At 33.2% G+C, this 24349-nt stretch overlaps 1 protein-coding gene across 5 annotated transcripts in view; it reads right to left on the minus strand.

The window, feature by feature from the left end:
• Window positions 1-24349, minus strand: part of LRP1B (LDL receptor related protein 1B) — a 1899381-nt gene that overhangs the window by 265758 nt on the left and 1609274 nt on the right. For all 5 annotated transcript variants that reach the window (XM_079135584.1, XM_079135585.1, XM_079135582.1 and 2 more), the window contains exons 46-52: window positions 24075-24203; window positions 20145-20264; window positions 10688-10801; window positions 10295-10444; window positions 7618-7740; window positions 5350-5469; window positions 518-646 (exon numbers count right to left, since the gene is read on the minus strand). In XM_079135584.1, coding sequence (XP_078991710.1) covers window positions 518-646; window positions 5350-5469; window positions 7618-7740; window positions 10295-10444; window positions 10688-10801; window positions 20145-20264; window positions 24075-24203 — 885 coding nt within the window. The remainder of the gene's footprint in view (window positions 1-517; window positions 647-5349; window positions 5470-7617; window positions 7741-10294; window positions 10445-10687; window positions 10802-20144; window positions 20265-24074; window positions 24204-24349) is intronic.

Here is a 24349-nt window from a genome sequence, read left to right on the forward strand (position 1 = left end):
CCAAAGGTGGTCCTATGATCTCTAGCTTCATTCAGCTATATCCATACTATTTTTACCTGACCCAAGGGTTAATACCCTATCTGTAGCACTAATAGGTGTTTACTGACCTCCTGATCAGTTGTTATCTAAGATCAGAGCAGCTATTTACAGAGTATCTGTCATAGGCAATCTGAAAGCTTTAATGGGGGGTTGGCAGGCATTAAAAAGAAAATGCCAAATCTACTACACTCACACACGTAACGTAGTTACACTATCTCAGAAATGCAATGACAAATCTGCAGTCATCTAAGTGGTTTTAGAGTGGGTAATACCACTGCACATCTGAAACACTGAATAATAATTAGAGGGGCTGCTGAATTACCATGGTAACGACATCCCACCTGATTAGATCTAATACTACCTAAGGGTCCAGGGATTAGGAAAGTGAAGGAAAATGTGAAGTGGCAAGTACTGTGAACTAAACATCCAAGGATTTTGCCAACAGTTTTCTTTGACAGTAGCTGGTAAATCTCCATACCGCAGCCAGCTGTGGAAAGCTCATCACTTCCATTGGGACAGTCCCGTTCACCATCACAAAGCCAGTGTCGGGGCACGCAGGCATGGGAGCCCTGGCAGCTGAACATGTCAGCAGCACAGGTGATGGCACCTTAAACACAAAGGAAACATGCTGTGAGGATCACACGCTAGAAAATGTCCACTGTTACATTTTCTAATGAAGAGGGAAGCAGAACAATACTGCTCACAAAGAAGAGACTGTAATTATTTTGAGTCATCACCATTATTCTGTTCCCTATAGATGTCCACAAATTTTCATCTAAGAGTACATTCTTTCCCAACTTGTGTTACGTTTATTAAAGCTCATAGTAGAAAATAATTTCTTCTTTCCTTGTAAATCATAGAAATGTCATAGAATTATAAATCCTTGGAACAACATTTTGAAAGACCTGAACTTATAAGGATAGTAACCACAACAGTAATAATAAAGGAAACATCATTTTTATTACTTACTATATGATAAGTGGTTAACATAGAAACGCATTTAATTCGGAAAAATCCCTATTCATATCCTTTCACAGAAAAAGAAGCATAAACTTGAACAACTTAAAAAACTTGCAAAGTCACAATTGCCCAGGGATCTACAAGTGGAGTTGGAATTCCAAAACCCTTTTCCTTCTTAAGCACCTTCTTTTTACCACTAATGTCATTATTGTTCTTCCTAAATATGTTGTTAAAAAGAATAAAATGTGTTCATCTTCCTTTTGTTTCTATACCTGTAATAAATAAAATCTACCTTTGCTCTATCAATTCAATAATCCTTTAGCTATATGATAATGTTTTCAAACATTTATAGCAAAAATAAAAGCAAAACAATACAAAACAAAAATGATTGTTGATTTGAACTGTAAATTCAAAGTCATAGTTGTTTTCTATTTTCTTCCTAATATGACCATAGGATGATCGTAGGTCAAATGACCCCCTCTTCTGATATTTTCCTAGACCTTTGAATAGTAATACTCTGAATATGTAGAGGGTTTTATTTACCTGTATAAAACATTTTGTATACAAAAATTTTAAGAAAGTATTTTATATCAACAAATGAACTATAAAACATTTTATATAATCAAATAAATATGATCTTCCAGTTAACTTTTAAAATTTCACTTTCTTATAAAAAAAGCTGTCCAGAATAGGTGTTTTAAAAAGATAAGTTTAGAATTATTAAAAAATATTTACTATATTGACCAAGTTATACTGTTATATTGTGTGCATATATGAGCATACAGCAACAAATCTCATCATTATGTACCACTATAAGACTTCAGTAAAAATATAGAAAAATAGTTCATCAACTGCTTATGTACCCACAACCCCTGCAAATTTGTCATCTCTAGGAAGAAAATATGAATGACTTCATAGATGAAAAATATTTGCTTCTGGTCATTTAAAGCAAAGACCAATACACTTTAATCAAATGATTATTAGCCTCTTACTTTTTAGCCATATAGTTTTTATGAGTAGAAAATGCTTTCCAAAGCAATATTTTCAAAATTGATAGCAGTGGTTTACCAAAATAAAATTCCCTAGCAGGGATAAAAGATAAAACAAATACAAAAACAAAGCCCTGGAGATCTTCTCCCACATAAACGTGGCTGTTTCTGGTGTGCACTTCTTTTGGAGGACAGGAAGGATAGCGTATTGAAAATTCCCCAGGTAATTCAGATTTGCTGATTTAATTTAGGGTCAATGCTCCAACAGAATGAGGTTTAACCTGGTGTCTATTACTGAAAGAAATCAGAAAATAATCCATTAAATAAATGTTCCTTTCATTCAAAAATGAATTTGCCTGCTAACTATTCTGTCTTTATTAGCTTCTATAATAAAATTCTCCTCCTACAGAAATTATTTTTATATTACTACTCTATTATCGATCTCGTCAAGCATACTCTAAGAACATAAATGTCATTTTCACTATTATATTCTCAATTCAATGTTTTAATTTCTGGAATACTTCTATTACTGAGTTTGAGATTTTTTTAAACTATATTTTCCTACTAAGAAAGTTTTAATCAATGTGGAACTCCATGTTACCTTCCATTATTATCCTTTCAATTTGTTCCCAAGGTAGTCATAATAGAGAAGCACTGATTTGGCCATGGAGAAATCTAATTCTGAGTGACCTTGGAGGAGACTGCTGTCTGAATTTCCCTGTCTTTAAAATGAGGGGTATGACTACATAATTACAAAGATATCTCCTGCTATAAAATGGCATAAGGTTCTTTACAGTTAATTTGCTATCTCCCTTGATAGTGTTCAATAGATTCTGCATTAAGAACATGCCAACACATTGAATTCAATTGGAAAGAAAATGGACCAAAGAAAAAAACTCATGGCTTCATTCCACAGTTGGCACTGCCATCTGGAGACACATCATCTTCCTCAGGGAAAAGAATCCCAAGGGACGAGAAGGACAAGCTAATGGAATTCTACTTGATCTGTCTTGTGTCCTTACTCAATAACAAAAATCGATTGGTAAGAGTCACTATCCTGTTTACTATTTCGGAAATCTAAATTCTGACCTCTGTCATTACTAGTTAGCTGAGTAACTTCAGGCCAATTTAGTTTTTGTCTCTCAGTTTCTATTTTCTATTTATCAAAAGATGGAGGTAGATTAGACTATCATTTTGTAAAATGGGATCCTCAATATCCCATTTCAAAATCACCATGTGCATTTTAAAAAAGAACATATTCACATTCCTCATCAGAACATCTAAGGTGGGGATTGAGAAGCTACATTTTAAACAGATTTTTGAGAAGGATCTTTTGTACAGTAAGTGTTGGGACCTACAGAGACAAATTATTTGTAAGGTTCCTTTTCTATTCTAAAAGTACTAGATTTAGTTTGGTAACTGAGGTCTAATCTAAAGTAGATTTTATGGTATATTAGATTGATAGTTGGTATATAAAATATAATATGTAAGTAAATTAATAGAGTCGGTGTTTTAATTGTCGTTGACAAACAGGTCAATTGTCATTTTATTATCTTTTTAGAAGCATTATCAGGATACTGATATATATTCAAACATGACAACAGCACTTTGATGAAAGGAAGAAGGTGAGAGAAATGAAACAAAGAAAGAATGGCAATAAACTTGTAGATACACAGCACACTGGTCCATTAAATAATCACAACAGGTATGTAGATAGATCTTTTTGTACTTCTTCAATAGGTAAGTAACCCAAGCAATCAGCAATGAAGTTAAGTTTCTTATGATCCTACAACTTAAAAATACACGTGGGAAAACAGAGAATTAGAAGTATTAGTGCCAATGTGTGTATTCATCTACTACATGCCAACTACAAACACACTGTAATTGCTGTTTAATACATTTAACAGTCTAAACTGTATAAATTCACAGTCTTGGTTCCTCTATTACATAGAGTCCACTCAGCCCACAGTTATCAATGCAGTCATGTACTGCATGATGATTTAAATACTGAAAACAGGTATATCCATTGAAAATAGGTACATTTTCTTGTTAAAGTTAAAGATTTAATAGCAAAGGGCAACAAAAGAGGCTAAGCAGTCAGCTACTTGATTATTAGTTTTTTCCATGTTCAAAGTTCTCTGATACTGATCATTCTACATTTCTATTTGTCCTGTAACTCTAAATTGTCTTATCTGTATAAAGAAAAGGTAGATTTCCATTGACTTAAAGACAAGAAAATAAATTATCTGCTTTCAGAAGATGTCACCAATTTTATATTATTTATAGAGAAATTGAGTTTAGCCCAAGTACTATAAAGTAATCCCTCTGTGTGACTGTGACCTAAACAGTAAATTGAAATCTGAACAAGGTGCTAAATGTACTTATCTCTATGTACCTTGTCCAGTAGTTCAGGTTCTTCTCTTTCCAAAATTAGCTCCACTAACAAGCTACCAAATAGGATGAGTGTAATGAGTGAAGAATATACACCTATAGCTAAAAACACATACTAGAAAATGTATCACATAGACAGATGGATAAACATGTTAATAAATTATTAGCTGAAGAATTATAAAAAATTTGTGGACATTATTAGATTGTTTCCTTCTTTTACTCCTTAAGAAATTCAGTTAATAATTCCATTTAAACTAGTAAATATTTGTGATTATTAGAAAGCAATTTCAGTGTGTTTGCAGTTGACATACAATAGGTAAATATAGATGTTTGAAACTAATACCTCCAATTCTAGAACACTGAATTTTTTACATTTTAAAATCATATATAGCAGTTGCCCTCCTTTACCTGTCATTTAAAACAATTCAGTATAAAACACACACACACAGAGTCACATGAACAACATATGTCATTTGTGGCATATGAGTTCATCTGCTAATTTTGGAAGGCATCTTGCCAATATACATCAAGAGTCATCAAAAGAAGTGTTTGATTTGTGTGTGTGTGTGTGTGTGTGTGTGTGTGTGTGTGTGTGTATGGTGCAGGAGACTGAACCCAGGGCTTTGTGCATGCTAAGCAAATGCTCTATCACTGACCATATCCCCAGTCCAGTGTTTAACCATTTGATCCAGCAATCTTAATCATTGAATTTATTGCAAAGAAGTTATTGAAAACTAGAAATAAAAGTCCAAAAACACTAATTGTGGCAATACTGTGGAAAAATCTTATGTATTAAATAATGACTGTATATATAAAATCAGTAGAACAATAGATTATCATAAAAATAATAAATATGGCTACATAGATATGGTCCTGTAAATTTAGTGATAATTTTCATATATTAGAAAACAAAGACAGCAAAAAGCATACAGAGTGGCTAAAAACTAAGATCACAAAGTAAACTACTGACCACAAATGCTGTCACTTTCATCTAATCCATCCCCACAATCATCTTCTCCATCACAAATCCAGTGTTTAGAAATGCATTTTTGTGCAGAACAAGCAAATTGGTTCCAAGAGCAAGAAGAATCTAGAAAAACAAACAAGGCAGTTTGCTTTAGGTGGAAGAGCTAGGGGAAATAAGCTCGGGTGTACTATTGCACGGTAGGTACACATAAGAATAATGGATTGTATATTTTTAAAAAGCTAAATGAAACAAGTTTGAATGTTTTTACCACCATATATCTATTCTGCTTGAACATCATAACAATGTACACATATATCAGAACATCACCTGGTTCCCCAAAAATATGTGTATTATGGGTCAATTATAAAAAAGGAAAAAAATATTGGTTGAGATCATCTTAGAACAGATTTCACAATGAGAAAATTCTTTCTTAGACTTTTCTAAAATAAGCCCTAAAACAAGCCAAATTCCTCTTCTCTGTAACAACTCTACATAAAATTTTGACAACAGTTTGCATATTCCCTCTGTTTCCAAGTTACATACCATGTTCCTTCAACATGGCTCTCATAGGACTTGCTTTTGAACTTCTCACTGTGCTGACTACTCAGCTCTAAGTATATTCCAGACTGTCATTCTTTAAAAATGTGTGGGATGGAGACATAAAATAAATATTCCAAGTGCATTTAGTAATCCTTTTTAACTTTGATTTATTTTAAAACTAACCAGGAAAAGAAATACACATTAAGCAAGGCAACAATGGGGTGGATACAGACCAAATATGTTTGTTTAGGAGGTTTTAGTTTGAAAACAAAATTTTATGCCTATAGGTACTTAACACATTGATGTTTATGTGTCATTCCCTTAAAAAGACCCAAACTCATCGGAAGAGTGGATTTTTTTTTTTTTACTGGATGTTTACAATAACATACTACATTTCTTTCCAATATCAATTTTATTATTGCTTTCCTTTACCCCCACGATCCCCCTCCACCCAGCACAATTATCACCCAGGAATCATTCAAAATAAAGTCCTCCCAAATTAAATTGTTCAAAATACAAACCATTGTCAAAATAACAGAATTTGTTTTAATCAGGAAGAATACTTAAGAACCACATTTTTACTTAAAACGTCATATAAAAAGAGAGAGACTGGACATGGTGGCATGCCTATAATCCCAGTGGCTCAGGAGGCTGAGACAGGAGAATTTCGAGTTCAAAGCCAGCCTCAGCAAAAGAGAAACTCAGTGAGACTCTGTCTCTAAATAAAGTACAAAATAGGTTGGGGATGTGTCTCAGTGGCTCGGTGCCCCTGAGTTCAATTCCCAATACCAAAAAAAAAAAAAAAAAAAAAAAACAGAAAAGAGAGAAATTTAGAATACTGAAGCCTGGGAAGCAAAATTAGAAGACACAATCAAATAATGATTCCCTATTGAGGAATTATGAATCTGCAGAAATTATTTTTGAAGTTTTCTGTTAGTCTTGTTCAGAGTCTGGCTCTAAAATAAAGATATATATGATCTTCACCAAACAAAATGTACTTCCTCATTTCACAATGACATTTACTTTCAGAGGAGTTTGACATTTCATAGAAGATCCATTTTTAATCTTTTTTCTACTCTGTCTATTCACCACAGTGTATATTATTTGTGTTAAAAGTGAATATATATATGCTGCTTTTCTCTATTAGAAATTTCCTTGGCCTGAAAAATCACAAAATCCATAAATTTTATAAAATAAATTTTAAAAGTCTCTTTTACCTTGACAATGTGAAATAAAGTATACACACAGAGAAATTAGGAGGTAGAAGGTAAGGATGAATATTTGGGTAAAAAGAAGCTTAAGGATACTATTTAAGGCTATCGTATAACTAATGCAAAATTTAAAATAATAACAATTGCCAGTACCAGGTAGGAGTATAATGTATAAGGTATGTCAAATTCTTATTTTTCATAGCAGAAAATACATATACTAATCCCACCTGAAGTTAATATATATCAGGAAATTAAAATATAAATATGTTATTTAAATTCATGGAGGAAACAATTCAATAGAGAGTCAAAAAAATATTACTGCACCCAGGAAGATTTCCTCCTCCATTACAATTTTTTCATTTTACTTTATTTTTTATCATTTTGCTTTATTTAATAAAAGTGAAAATTGAGATAAAATTCTATTTAAATATTTTTTGTAAAATCCCTATGTAAGAGAACATCAATAGGTAAATAATAACACAGTTCATAAAATTAAAAAAAGTAAGACTTTAAGTCTTACCGCAGTGGAATTCATCAAGTCCATCCTCACAGTCTTTCTGACCATCGCATATCCAGGTATTCAAAATGCATCTTCCACTAGGACAACCAAAATAATTTTCTTCACATTTGTGTTTGTTTTGAACTGTGACAAAATATAGAATGCAATGTCAATTTAAATTAATTTTAATTTTCTTCAATATAGGTAGATGAAACATTGATATTCCTCGAACTGGAAGAGGAAGCAAATGTATACAAATAGATGAGATGTTCTTCTGGAGAATGCCAGGGTCCTGAAAACCAGGAGACAACTAAGAATCTGTCACAGAGCAGAGGATACAGGGGAATATCCTAATAATATCCATTTCAGGACTGGGTCCTGACACAGAAAGAGTTTACCACAGAAAAACTGCTTAAATTAAATAGTGTGGAGATTAGATAATTAAGATTAAAGTAAAGGAAAAAAAAAGCTGAAACAACTTTTAAGTAAATGAATCTAAAACCAAAGAATCATATTTGCATGGAAATTATTCTTAATTTCATATGAAGAGTAAACATATACAACAAAATTAAAACTGGTGGATCTCTGCTGAATGAAAATGGATTTAGTGTTCCTACTGCTTTCTATTTTCAATGTGCTTTGATAGGAATTAAGCAAATATTCTCTATTTTAAGGGTAAAATATATGTCAAATCAGAATCTCTAAGATTATTATGGGGTAGGGGTTACAGTCCAAAGACAGTGTATGCTTAGCAAGTCTTCGGACTCAGCACCAAAAATAAGTAAAAATAAATAAACATGATATTTATTATACTATGAAAAATATCACAAGAATAAAAAGTCTGTACATAAAATTAATTTGTAAATTATAATTTTCAAAACTTACAAAGTTGTTTTTATTACTGCTTCCAAGAGAACATATAAAATACTGGATTTTTTTCTGTACTGGATGTCATCTCTTCTCCCATACCTTCACATTTCCATAGTTTTAGCTTGGCCCATAGCCAATCCAGAAGCCAACCCTAAAGTATACATGCCAATCACACTAAAATGTCTCATGATGAGCATTTTAAGATAAAAAGTATCCCTATTTTATATTTTGAAAAAGATAAAAATTTATTTTTTAATAAATTCATCATAAAATCCCAAGATCTGGAATGTGCATAACAACTGAGGTCTTTTAGGATGCGGCCTAGATGTCATTTAAAATATCTTGACTGACCTATTGCTGGCTTCCTGCCTGTGTCCACTTGTCTCATTAAGTAGCATGGGTATTCCTTTCTTTCTTACCCAGTATAAAAATCACAATTATCTACCAGTACTGAAAGCTTACTCTATTACTTATTAACCCTAGAAAGACATAAAGAATATGAAAAATAAAATAAAATGTCAGTTCAATGAATATCTATTATATAGTACTTTCAAGATAATTTCAAAAATTAACTACAGCTCTAGTGAATAAAATGTATTGTGCTAGGCATAGTGCTGGTAATTTCACAGACTCAATAGGCTGAGACAGGAGACTCTTAAGTTTGAGGCCAGCTTCAGCAATGTAGTAAGACCCTATCTTCAAAATAAAAATTAAAAAGAGTTGGGGAAGTAGTTCAGTGGTAAAGTGCCCCTAAGTTCAATACCCAGTACCAAAAGAAAAGAAACGGTATTATTGCAAAAAGAACTTTAGATTAATAATCATAATATACAGGATTCATGATTCTAAAATAATAAAATTCTATATTTAAAAAGCATTTACATTATTAAAAACAGGAATTTGTTTAAAATAAGGAAGAACTCTCATGAGTTACAGTCAAGTGCCTCCAAGGAATTTTTTTCCATTTTCTCTGAGAATGTAGTTAGCAATTTTTAAACTGGAATACCTTAAACAAAGGTATCAGAGAACAATCAATCATGAACCATCATGAATATCAGTTTTTCCTAGTAGTTTGTGTAGACGTGTTTATATAAACTTGTATTCAAAATACCCACAAATATAATTTCTTAAAATATTTTTTAAAAATTACACACCAACTAAATATGGAAAGGTGACTCAGGGAAGGGTAGGCAGAGGCTAACAGCAATATGAATCCAAATTAAAAAAGTGCCAGTTTTACCAGCAAATACCTTTCTCTTCTGAATCTTTTTAAAAGCTCAGTACCCCTAAATAGAACACTCAAGTCTTTTTCATAGAGGGCGTCCTTCTAAGAAGTCAGAAAATACTTTTTAGAACTTAGATAGATGAAGATGGTTCCTAGGCAGATACAAAATATTACTGCCTGAACTTGATCCAACAATGATAACTATTACCAAACTATTATGCCAAAAATTGTGGAAACTGTATCAACACCCTAATATTGGCTATATAATATGAGCAAAGTCAGTAGTGAGAAACACTATCTGTCTTGTTAGTCTATCAATAGATATGTCAAAGTTTATGAAATTTCTGCCACATTTTTATAGATTATACATCTTAAAGACTTAATCACAAATTTTAAAAGGATTAATGAGGAACTAAACATGAAAAAACTTGATCTAAGGACAGATCTTAGGACAGATTTCTTGAGTTCCATTTTATAATTCATTTAAAAAGATCAAATAGCATACTTAGAAGAGAATTATTAAGAAGAAAAAATAGCAAATTTATTCTAATCAAGTAGGTATTCTTTAAATCTTCAACACAAAGACTTTATCTTCCCTCGAATTACCTGGACATTTCAATTCATCTGAATAGTCTCCGCAGTCATTAGACCCATCGCATATCCAAGTTGGCAGAACACACAGTGAGGTAGAATTACATCTTATGAACCCTGTGGTTTTCACTCCAAGTTTATAGAAATGTGTGCAGTCTGTATTATCTAGAAGGATGTAAACAAAAAACCAAAAACACCTCATTTGCAAAGATTACAAGCCTTCTATGTGGGTCATAGAATGCAAGAAAAGTTAACTTCATTTGAGGAAATAAATATGCAATTATTCCACACAACAGGGGTTAATTATATATCAATTCTGGATGAAGCTCAGTAAAAAATTGGACAGTGTTCAACTCAATGCCAAAGGTGTCCAGGCAAGAATAAACAAACAGTGGTGGAATATCTTACTGCAGTTCTTTTCATCTGAAGCATCTGCACAATCTATGTTTTGGTTGCATCGTGCGGATCTTGGAATGCAAGTCCCATCTGCACAGCGGAACTCAACAGTGGCACAGGTTGAAACTAGAAAAACATGCAAATAAATAAATGGAGAGTTGAGATGCAAAACGATTTCTTGCTTTTATATTTGAAGTATTTTAATTAAGCCATATTATTTTATTTATTTTTGCTTTTTTTAACTCTAGGCAATCAAACTCGACTCCCAGTCCCACTGGAATACTGGGTTAAATGAATCTTACAGCTTCTCTTGTCATGTAATCATATATCTTCTCTATTATTCCCTTTGTTGTGGTGTTTATCATGCTGAATTGCAATCACTGATTGATGTACCTGGAGCCCTACTAAATTTTAAGTTCCATGAAAGCAAGTACTGTGCCTTGCTGCTCACATGGCTGTACTGGTCCAGCACGGAGACAGCATCAAAGAAATGAAGGTTGATGAAAATTACTCTCCTATCTTCAGCAGTACAAGGTTATGACTCTAAAAGTAAATGCTTTAATTAGTGCTTCATGGGGAATCCCAGCCTAATTTCTAAGAAGAAATGGTGCATCCCCTTCTGTGATAGAAAAGAGACTGAGACAGAAGCAGAGGCAGAGAAAGAGACAGACAGATACTGAGGAGACAACTGAAACTATACTTTTTTACTCAGAGGTAATAGATGAACATTACCAAAATGTCATCTATTCTATATCATACTCTTGAATAAGGCTATCATTAACATTTGATAGAAGCAATATGGTTGACTTATGCCAAGGAAAACAAAAATGTAGCATTTCTTTCTTTATTATTTTTTGATTCATTGTACACAAATGGGGTACAACTTTCATTTCTCTGGTTGTACACAAAGTAGAGTCACACTGTGTAGGATAATGATGTTTGTCTCATGTAGCATTTCTTAACCCTGTTGTTTTGAAAGTATAGCTTTGCAATTCTCTGCTATGCTTAGGTGAACTCAGTTTCAATATGCTACTGCATTGGATACACTTTGCACAAAATGCCTTATTCTTCATCATATACTCCTTTATACTTTGCTTACCCATTCATTCCCACAGAATAGTTTCCAGCAATATGTTGTGAACAGGTGCATGGCATAGTATGTATGTTAGATTAACATAGGGGAAAGTTTTACTTCAAATTCAAATTTTCACAGGTTGATTATATTAATGTACAACCTGAAGGGCTCTTTGATTATGCCACTTTTACAGTGTTGATAGTTTAAAGAGCCTATTTAATTATAAATACAAATTATATCAATTGTAAATGGTTAAAATGTATCTTAAAATATGCAAATTTTACTCAAGGGTGTGTATGTCATTTGTATTTCATAATGCACTGCTCTTATTATATTTAATTGTATCTTGAAATTGCATACTTATTTGGGTTTAAATGATGATTAGAATAAATGTTTTATTTACAATTTGCAATTATAATTGCTTCACTGTTTTCTTCATTATAAATAACATCTTAGCATGTAAAACAGATAATGCCAATATGAGTAGAGATAAATGCATTGTTCCAAAACAGGAACACAATTAGTTTTTTTATTATTTTTTTATGTCTTAAAAAGCAAAATCTAATTGGTGATTCCTTTCTATTACATTTTAGTTTTAGTTTTTTTTCCCCTAATGGAAATGGTAAATATAATATATAACACAGAAGATAATCAAGTCAATCATTTACATTTTGTTTTAGACTTCACTATGTATCAGCAGCCTCTTATTAACTCTGTTCCAAATGATTTCTTAAAATCTCTTCGTTTAGAAGACAGGATGTGTTTCTCCATGAAACATTTTAGAATTTGAATATTTCTAGGCAAACCTATAAAGGATTTTCTCATAACACCTTTTTAGTTCTGTCTTACAGCTTATTTGAAGTTAGAATTTAGATGCCAGAAAAATCCTAGAGGGAGAAATTTACCATCAGACCATCTCCTAAGTTTGCAGAGAGAATCCTCTGCAGGAATTCCATCAGAATGAGAAAGGGTGGGTAAGAAAGTAAAGAGGCAAGTTAAACATGGAGGATGGCATTTCAATCAGTTAAGAAAACTGGAAGGCAGAGTAGTGAAATACCCTGTAATTCTAGCTACTCCAGAGACTGAGGCAGGAGGATCACAAGTTTGAAGCCAACCTGGGCAACTTAGTAGGATCTCATTTCAAAAAGAAAAAATAAATTCTGGGGTGAAGTGAGAGAGATGGAGATGCAGTTCATTGGTAGAGCACTTGCCTTACATGCATGGAGTCCTAAGTGTAAGCCCAAGTACAAAAGAAAAAGAAAAAAAAAAAAAAAAAAAAAAAAGGAAAAGAAAATGGAAGATTGAAGGAGTCTACATTTATAGGGCTTCAAAAATAGCACTGGAAGCTCTGAGGTAGAAGAAGCAGTAAAGAAGAAATCATGAGAAAAGTTGAAAAGTGGGGCAAGTTCAATACATCTTAGATTGAATTCTGAGAAGAAATAAAGGAGAAGAACTCTGACTAAATGAAAAGAAACTTAACTGTCAAGTTGTGTAGAATGGTTAGGAGAAGATATTTAAAAGAGACATATGGAAGAGATGAGGTCAGAAGGGTAGAATGGACAGGAGAAAATCCATAGGATATATATTTTTCTCCCATTTTCTTAACTAAAAATAGAGCTGATGAAACATGGTGAGGAAAAAATCAGCTGTCCTATTATAGAGGGCAACTTTTTCAAACAGGAACAGATTGTCCCTTTATGCTTAGTCCTGTCTCCAGAGAGTCCATGATTTGCTATAGAGTTTAAGAACTACTAGAGGGTTAAGTAGAGTAACCAATGTCAATGGGATTAGACCTCTTATGTCCCTAGAGTGGAAGCAAGATGGCAGCAGGGATTAAAATCTACTGTATGAGTAGGCAAGGAAGGAGAATTTTGTGACATGAGAAATCCACGGAAACAACAGGAACCTCATAAAATAATTAAACAAATGCTTCATCCTCTCTGTTGCCTCAACTACTTTCTTTCCTTACTTTGTTTTGGTCAGCAAACTATTCAAACTTGTATTACCCTTAGGGTTATTTTGAGAGAGCACAATACTGGAATCTCTTATTTGTTAAGTGAATATGAAAGTTTTTCGACAATCTTCCCTCAGGCTTTTTCAGTCATAAAAAAAAGAAAAAAGAAAATAATTTGGTCCAAATAACAATAAGCCAAGTGAGAAATACTAGACTTTTTCCTCTAGATAGTCCAAAAGAAAACATTAGCTTACAAAATGTGAGGGAAAACATACTGCATCCACATCAGGAATAGCAATGAGATAGTACAAAGAAAGAAGATCTGACAGGGATTGTAGATCAAAAGTAGCAGTAAAAGTAAAACCACTCTCTTCTTCATATACTTCCTTAATTTTCCTATTTCTTCCACTTACTTTTTACCATGTCAGATAAAATATTTAATGAGATATGAAAGATGTAAAATCGATTGGTCTTTCTGTGGTTCTTTCAATGTTCCTTATAAAAAATGTAAGTCAATTCTCTATTCCAACTCCCCTAACCAAATCTGTGACAAAGGGAAGCTGACAAGAAGAAAAAAAATATATATAGCATTAAATTTTTTGTCTATCTCTATTTTGTTTACTTTCAAAGCACATCTTTAATTTAATTATTTAATTTACTGCTTAGGTTCCAAGGGTAATGCAAATACAAAGGGAATGCTGATTTATTTTCTAGCCATATTTATCCTTTCCCCTAGCTGGTTCTTTGAGAAACCTTTCAAAGTTTTATTATGAACTTAGGATAACCTAAGAACACCAAATTCCTTTCCTTCAGGTATCCTCAGAACTCCCAGATCTCAGTCTTCCTAAAAGCATTCTGGTGAGCCAAAAATCCATATACTTTGCAAGAGAAGCAGTTTATAGAAGGAAGAACATAAATCATGCATTCTTCCAAGATCTAGTCACTCAACCTGTCACACATTCATAAGAGAAATACAAAATGACAAAATTTTGAATAACTCTTCATATCCCCCAAGATAACCTGGTGTCTAAAGCTCTCAGTCATGAAGGAAATACCTTTAAAGAAACAGTAAATGGAGGATTGATGAGGATTTAGGATTTCTTTTTCCTCCAAAAGAGAAGAAACCAAACATTAATTTCTCATAAAATACATTTCCATTCTGTAAATAGACTCTTCCCTTGAGGAATTAAAAAAATGGTAATGGTGCTATTGATGCATAAATTAAACAAATATTCAATGGCATTTCAGATAATTTACAGATAGCTCTATCTTAGACTTCCACTGCAGTCTATGAAAGTCCCCATGCATGTATTGACTATTGACATTACTATTTTATTTTTTAAAATATTTTATTTTGATTCTAAAGTAGTACATGATTGGTACATGTTCATAGATGTACAATAAAGCTCTGTATCCTGGTGATGTGTTGACCAGAGAGGGAGGAAATGCAAGAGAATATGTGGAATTAGAATGTTTTTCTCCTCTCCCTGAGCCCATGCACATGCCTTTTCCTTCATCATCTTTTATGTGCTGAAAAGTAGGTGGTTGAGAAGTACACATTGAATCACTGCTGGCTTATGGGAAATGGAAAGAGTGAAGACTTCCCTCTGTGGTTTGAAAAGCACCCTACCAAGGTTTTCACTATGTGAACCAGTTTTAGACGAGAGAAAAATCAAACATAGAAGATGCAACAGATGAGTAGATTTTCATCTACAAAGCTACCTATTTGTTTATCTGCAGGTGCTACTCCAGTTAAAAGCACTAATTGTTAACAAGTAATAAAATATGTGCTGCGTCTATAAACAATTTTTACTTTCAAATATCTGCATTTTAAAAGAACTTCAAGGCCTATGCTTTGTTAATTTTAAAATATCCAACTTCTACAAGTTTTACACTATTTTCACAAAAGAAAGATTGTGACAGATGCTTGATTCATGAATTCATTGTTCTGCGATCAAAAATATGGCTGAGACAGTTATTACACGTAAGTCAAGAGTTTAAACTAAAAAGGTGGAAATGACATTGTGAGCTTTTCATTGCTGTTCAGTAGCCGGGTATTGATATCATTAATTAGAATAAAATGGATTTTATAATACAGCTTCAACCATCTACATAAGAATTCAATAAACACCTAACATGTCCTATGTACTATATTTCATAAACCCAACCACACTAATTTATTTGCCGCTTTTGAAAACAAATTTTCATTTCCTAAGAAGAGAAAAAAAATATGGAATCAAATTTTACCAAATTACAGTATATCCATGTATGACTATGTCACAACAAATTCCACTTTTAAGTATAACCATGATGCACCAATTAAAAGTATATTAGTAATTGAAGACCAAAGAGTAGAAAATAAAGATCAGGAAGAGGGAGATGAAAAGTCAAGGTACATCATACTTGGGATTGAAATGGAGAAAAGTATGTTATCTGCATTTATGAATATGTCAAAATGAAGCCCCAAATTTTATAAAACTATAATGTGCTAATAAAAATATAAAAAAAGGAAAAGGAAACCCATGGTAAATTATTAGCTTTGGATGATTTCTTTTGAAAAACCTTTGCATTTAAAATATGCCTTCTATAGTTTTTGTTCAGTTCTTTTTCATATTTAGCTTGATATTTTTACCATTAACTGGTTCAATGCTGTTATGGTTTAGATGTGAGATGTCCCCCAAAACTCACATGTGAGGCAATGCAAGAAGGTTCAGAGGAGAAATGATTGGGTTGTGACAGTCTTAACCCAATCAGTGAATTAATCCCCTGATAGGGATTAGCTGAAATGACTGAAGGGTAACTGAAGGTAGGTAGGGTGTGGCTGGAGAAGTTGGCCATTAGGGGGTGTGGACTGGAGGTATATATTTTGTATCTGGAGAGTGGAGTCTCTCTCTCTGCTTCCTGGTAATGTGAGCTGCTTCCCTGTACCACTCCCTGAGGATTCGAGCCTGCTGTCTGTGTATTGAGACCTCTGAAATCATGAGCCCCCAAATAAACTTTTCCTCCCCTAAAATTGATCTAGTCAGATCTTTTACTTACAGCAGCAAAAAAAAAAAAAGCTGACTAAAATAAATGCCTTCAATATACTCTTTTCTACTGCTTGCAAATAAAGGATAGACCTCTGAAATTGTGAGCTCCTAAATAAACTATTCCTCCTCTTTAATTGTTCTGGTCAGGTCTTTTTGTCATAGAAGTGAAAAAACTGACTAAAACAGATGACAGTAAAGTCAAGTGTTGTCCAAGAGTCAGTCAGAATAAAATGACAAACGGTCACCTCCCAACCTTCCCGACAGCTCTAAGGTGACTTGCAAACATTCTCCCTTCTTTACCTCTGCAGAGCCTTCTTTTCACAACTGTACGTCACCCTTTCCTTTACCATAAATCTTTTCTATACCAGCCTCCACTCACTGTCTTTACTCCCTGACCATCCATTTTCTGCCTTAACTCCGTGTGATCTGGTTTGCCCTCACCACTTTATTAAACTGACTTGCATGAAGGTAGTTGAGAGATTGTCACCATGTACCAAGCATGATGAATGCTTCTCGTCCAAGCCTGCCTTCTTACCCTCTTTGTAACAATTTGAAATATGGAATGATCTTCATTTCTCAGGAAAATATTTTCTTATGAGTACCCTTCAATTAGTGTTATGCTCCACTTCTTGTTATGAATATCTTCAATTTTTTATTTCAGCTAGTAGTTCTGATGCACCCTGCTAAGACAACCATCACTCTGTACACACTCCACAGCTTTTATTCTTTCCTTAAAGAAACAAAAATCAATATTTCTAGTCTAAATCTACTATCGGAGCTCCAGAAGCCTATCCATCCATGTGACTTTGAAACAGCTCCCTTTCACTGTCTACAAGTGCTTCCTCCCCAGAATGCACACGCTTCTCATTGTCTTCTCCAGATCCCCACACAAAAGAAAGGTCCAGAAAAATAAGTAAAGCAAACAAAAACACATAATTTTGTAACAGGTCAAAAATTGCCCCCTCCAAATTCTTATGTTTTTCCTCATGATTTCTCTGTTTATTACTCAGGACATTCTGTCATGCTACTTTTTAAAGTCCTCCTTCTTAATCGTTGCTTTGGCTGTGTGTAGTAGCCCATTTTTTTTTATCTGATGTTATTATTACAGTTTTTATTTGCATAATAATAGTTTTCCTTCCTTTTTTATTCTAATGGAAATTCGATCATATTTGTCCTGCTTTGGTTTAAGACTTCTGTTGACTGCATGATAAAATTCCTTAAAATGGCACATAATACACTTCATGTCTTGGCCTTTTCATTTAATGACTATAATTTTTTTATTTATTTTTTTACCATTCTCTCATTTGCAATCCAAATATATCAAAGCACTTGTAACTTTCAATATTAATCCCTCTACTTTGAATTGTCTTCTGTTTTGATCTTTCCGCCTTATTTAAACCTTAAGACTCAGATAAATTTAATGTTGTCTATGAAGTGTTAGGAGAATACTTAAAATTAACAAAAAAAAGTGTGTTCTTATGTGTGCAATCATACCACTTTACATACATCTTCATCTGTTTACATAGCAATCTTTCACTTAGGTTTGAACTTCTTGAGGGCAAGAGGCCCATATTTCATTAACTCCATGTCTTAATGCTTAATGCACTGCACTCACAAAAGTGTGTTCACTAGTGAACTTCTTAAAGAAAGTTGCTTTGGAAATATTGATTGGGTCCAGATTTTAGAAAGCCTTAAATGTCAGACAAAAAAAAAAAAAAAAGTGTGTCATTTATTATGCAAACATTGATTTTTTTTAGTGGTTCTTTATCAGGTCAGTGATTCGAAAAAGGAAAAGCAAAGAACAAATGCTTATATGATGTTTACTACATGTTAAGTACTGTTCTGAATATTTTTACTATTTGATTTAATATTAATATTCTCATTGAATCATTTTTTCTAGTTTACTGTTTGGGAAACTGAGGAACAGATTGTTCAAGTGTTTTATACAAAATAAGACAAAAAGTGTTGATACTGAGTTTCGACCAAGGTAATCTGATTCGAATGTCCAGTAGTCATGTGGGAAGTGTTAAGTAGTATTAGCATGATAAATAACAGGAAAGAATTTGAAAAAGTATTGGCAAGGAAAAGAGTTAAATGGACATTCAATCCAGGTTTAAAATGGATTAACAGGAAAGATATTACAAAGAATTAGGAAATATGAGGATGATTGGACAGAAAGGAGATAAAATATGCAGGAAGGAGGCATCACAGAGGGTATAGCACCAAGGTACCCAGCCAAATCATTAGGAAAATGAGACCATGGGAAAAGCAAGATTGAGAAAAGGGGAACATTTTGGAGTTTTAAATTCAGTATTACCTATTTTTGTCAGAAAAGTCCAAAGAACAGGCAGCTAGAACTTACAGTAGTGAGAAAAAACAAGTTTAAAAGTGAATAATGAAGTTAAAACCAAAAATTAGTCATGATTTTAAATTTTATTTTTAACCGATTTATAAAAATTGCACATATTAGTGGGATACCATGTGATATTTCAATATGTATACATATTTTAAAGGTTTAAATCATATTTAACTCTTCTTTTAGAGGGAGGCTGAACACTTAAAAATACTCTCTTGTTTTTTTGAAACAGATATTGCATTATTGTCTATTGTCACTCCACTGCACAATAGTGCAACAGAACTTCTTGCTCTTATCTAACAGCGTATTAGTACCCATAGACCTACCTTTCCCCCCCGCCCCTCTCCTCCTCTCCTCAGATTTGATAGCCACCATTCTATTCTTAATTTCCATGAGCTTAACTATTTCAGATTTCACTTATGAGTGAGATCATGAAATACCCATCTCTCTGTGCCTGGCTTATTTCACATAACATACTGATCTTCAGTTCAATTCCAATAACATTTACCAAATGTGATCCATAGGTGTTATTAGGTGTTATAAACCACATTGCCCACTACAACAAACTTTGGAAAAGTTTAAGAAATACCATTACAGTTTGGATGTGAGGTATCCCCCAAAAGCTCACATGTGAGACAGTGTAAGAAGGTTCAGAGGAGAAATGGTTGGGTTGTAAGAGTCTTAACCCAATCAGTGATTTAATCCCCTGATAAGGATTAACTGAGTGGTAACTGAAGGTGGGTAGGGTGTGACTGGAGGAGGTGGGAATTGGGGCGTAGATTTGGTATACATTTGTAACTGGCAAGTGGATTCTCTCTGCTTCCTGATCACAACCAGGAACTGCTCCCCTCTGCCATGCTCTTCCACCATGATGTTCAGCCTTATCTTGAGCCCTGAGGAATGGAGCTGACCTTCTATGGACTAAGACCTCTGAAACCATGAGCTCTCAAATACACATTTTCTCCTCTGTTCAGGTCTTTTAATCACAGCAGTGAAATAGATGACTAAAACACTTACTGTAACAATACAACTGGAATGATGCAAAAAATATTTACCTTTACAGTCTAATTCATCAGAGTTGTCTCCACAGTCATTTTCGCCATCACATAACTTGCCATGAAGAACACAACGACGATTGTAGCAAGGCTTAAAACCTCTTCGACAGCTTCTGTTTTCTTATTTAAAAAAGTTGAAAGTCATACTTAGAGGTCATATAGAAATATTTTTACAAAATGAAAATCACAGAGAAGACTTTATTCATACTGACTGGATTTTGGCTCTATAAAACAGGAGCTGTGCTTGTAGTATTAAAGCACTGGATTATAATTGTCACCAATTACCAAAGAGTAGTTCATTCAGTTAAGACCCTTCTTGACTCAGTATTTCAGACTTGGAGATCTCTTCAAGTTATACACCAAATATTTTCCCTCACTCAAATATTGTCAAGTATCATGGGACTAAACATATATCACATATTAAATTCATAAGAAACAAATATCTACTTCAGAAATAACAAAAACATTTCGATGTTCATCAACCAACTCCTTTGTTTCTGCAAAGACTTTATATCAAAAAGCAGAAATATCAACAAATTTCTTTTATGATTATGTTCAAACTGCTAAATTTCCCAAGAACATGAATTGTCTTTTGAATTTTATTTACCTTAATGAAGGTCTTCTCACAGTCTTTTATTTGGGGCAGAAGGTACTACTATTAATAATAGCTGTCATGTTTTGCATACTAAATTTTTGCCAAAATCTGTGTTCAGTATAAATAAATATGCACTTGCTTATTTAATGGTCTCTATGACTCTTAGAGCTAGTTGGTTGTTGTAAGAAACCAAAAGATAAATAAGTGAGCTATGTTGACCATACTAGTAAAAGAGTAAAAGGTTCAGAAACAAAGATTTAACCTCAGGTACAATTCTAAAGCCGATACCAGACATGATTCAAACCCCATAGCAGGCAGTGGCTCACATGCCAACTCTAGCCCTGACAGCATTTTTGTGTGGCTCATAAGCCAATAATAGTTTTTACCACCATATTAGCTGTATAAGAAATACTTAAGGGAGGACTGGGGATATAGCTCAGTTGGTAGAGTGCTTGCCTCGCAAGCACAAGGCCCTGGGTTCAATCCCCAGCACCGCAAGCAAAAAAAAAAAAAAAAAAAAAAAAAAAAAAAAAAAAATACTTAAGGGAATCCTACCTTGAAGAAAAGGATAATAACTACAATATCAAAACATAAAAAAGTACAGAATTCAATAATAGAGCAGATATATAGAAGATAAAAAGAAGAAGAAGTCCAAACCCCACTGACAAAGAAAATCACCAAACCACAAAAATAAACAAGAGGAAGAAAGGAACAAAGCCCACATAAAACAATCAGAAATAAATTTAACAGAAAGACAGAAATATTCTCTTACTTCTCAATAGTAACCTTGAATAAAAGTGTATGAAATTTCTCAGTACAAAGATACAGACTTGTTGAACAGACTCAAAAAAGAAAGACCCAATTATATACTGTCTACAAAAACCTCATTTCACCAGTAAAGATACACATAGCTTGAAAGAGAAGACATGAAAAAAGATAGAACATGCAAATGGAAACAAAAAGCAATCAGGAGTAACTATTTTTGCATCAAATAAAATAAACTTTAAAAACAAAATATAAAAATAGTCAAGGTAACTATTTATTCAACAGGAAATAATGATTGTTTGTAAACATCTATACATCAAATGGCAGAGCATCCAATTAGATAAATCAAACATCATTAGTTCTCAAGGAAGCTAGAGATTCTAATACAACAATAGTTGAGAATTTAAGCACATTACTTTCATAAAAGGACAGATCCTCCAGACAAAAACACCAAGAAAGAAATTTTGGGTTTCAATTATACTATCAATCAATGTCCTTAACAGACATTTAGTGAATATTCCACCCACTAGCTTCAGACCAGCACTTGGAACATTCTTCTCACCAGCTCTTGAAACATTCTCCAGGACAGACCATATGTTAGATCACAAAACATCTCTGAACAAATTAAAAGAAGTAAAATCATACCATGCGTCTTCTCAGAACACAATGGAACAAAACTAGAAATTTACAGGAGGAACTTTAAAAATCGTAAAAATACATAGAAGTTAAATAACATTCTGTTTTACAACCATTGGGTCAATTAAGAAATCAAATGGGAAATATAAAAGTTTCTTGAAACTGTTGAAAACAAAATGCTCCAACCCATGAAATACAGCAAAAGCAATATTAAGAGGGCAGTTTATAGCAACAAATGCCTACATCAAATAATGTAGAAAAACTTAAAATTAAATCCTACCAATACAACTCAAGGATCTAGAAAATTAAGAATAAACTAAACATGCATTTGGAAGAAGGAAAGAAAGAACAAAAATGTGAGAATAAAGGGAATAGAAACTAAAGAAAAAAACATAAAATATAGCTAACAATTAGTTTGTTATGAGCCAGAAATGACAAAGAACTCCAGAAACTCAATGGAAAAAATACATATTTAATTTAAAAAATACATAGAAATGGCCTACAAATATATGAAAAAGTGCTTCAACATCACTAGTCATCATTGGTTTGCATTGGGAAATGAGTTATCATCTCATGAGTTATCATCTCACCCCACTTAGAATGAAAATTATCAAAAGAACAAAAGATAACAAATGCTGGAGAAAAGGAAAACCTTGAACATTGTTAGCAGGAATGTGAATTATGGCAAACATTAGGGAGCTTCCTCAAAAATCTAGAAATGGAACTACCATATGATCCAGCAATCTCACTATGGAGCAAATATCCAAGGGAATTAAAATCAGCATGTTGAAGAGACATCTATACTAGCATGTTTATTCATAGTAGCCAAGTTATGGAATCAACTGAGGTGTCTGTTGATGGGTAAATAAATAAAATGCAGCATATATATATGTGTGTGTATATATATATGTATGTATATGTATATATATGTATATGGGTATATATGTATGTGTGTATATATATATACACACATTGGTACATTTTTCACTCATAAAGAATGAATTCTCATCATGTGCAGTAACATGATGTAGCAAGATAACATTATGAGAAGTAAATCAGATACAGAAAAACAAATATCACATATTCTCATTTATACATGAAAATTCTAGTTTCTCAAAGAAATAGAAAAAAATAGTAGTGGCTACCAGAGCCTGGATAGGGGTCAGTAGTGGGAGGGATGGAAAAATGATGATTGATGGGTGGAGGGATACAGTTGGATAAGAGGAATAACTTCTAATGTTCTACAGGACTGTGGGATAACTATGGTTGACAACAACACATTATATTTCAAAATATCATGAAGGTAAATTTATTGGAAAAATAAAGCAGCAAATAGTTTACTAGGGCAGAAAAGCCAGTCTCCACTTCTGAGATGTAGATTGAGTATTACTTGGTGTCATCAACAATCACAGCTGGTGACAGCCCATACTTGATGAGGACCATGGCTAAGGCGATCAACCTCTGCACCAAAGAATACTAGCCTCTGTGCTAATCCTAGAAACAAACAGTGGATAAGACTTTGATTCCAACCCTACCACATGCTATTGACTGGAGGTGGACCTTTGCTGCCCAGTAAGGCTATAGTAATCAAAAGTTACAGATATTTCTGATTAACATTTTAAAGAATGTGAGCCTAATCCCTTCTGCTAAAGATGAATCACTGAACTATTTAAAAGATAGGCTCCCACTTTGTTTTAATTTGCACTTCATGGATGAAAAATTATGAGAAAATTCTTCAAGGAATACCCATGGTTACTGGATAGGAAATAAGGTGCCTCATTTTAACACAAGGAGAGCCAAATCAATTGCCTTAGACCTACATGTTAATGATCGATATAAATTTTACATGTTTAAAAACGGAAGACAAATAAAAAGTCATAGGAAGAATCAGAAACTGTACTTTGTAATGATCAAGTAGCATATTGGACACTTACCACAGTAAAGTAGTTTTTCATCTGACTTATCCTTACAATGAGGAATACCATCACAGGTAAGCTGGTAGTCGATGCACTCACCATTTCCACACTCAAACTCAGAATAAATGTTGCAAGAGGAATTTTTAGCTTAAGAAAAAAAAAAAGAAGAAGTCAATGTTTTGGGTAATGTCAAACAATTTTTGATACCATGACTTATTCCTTAATCAAAAATAAACTACAATTGGTATCAATATAAAATTCAATGAAGGATAATTCTTAATGGCATTCATTGA

The sequence above is a fragment of the Sciurus vulgaris genome (assembly GCF_902686455.1).
Source record: "Sciurus vulgaris genome assembly, chromosome: 3".
Lineage (NCBI taxonomy): Eukaryota > Metazoa > Chordata > Mammalia > Rodentia > Sciuridae > Sciurus > Sciurus vulgaris.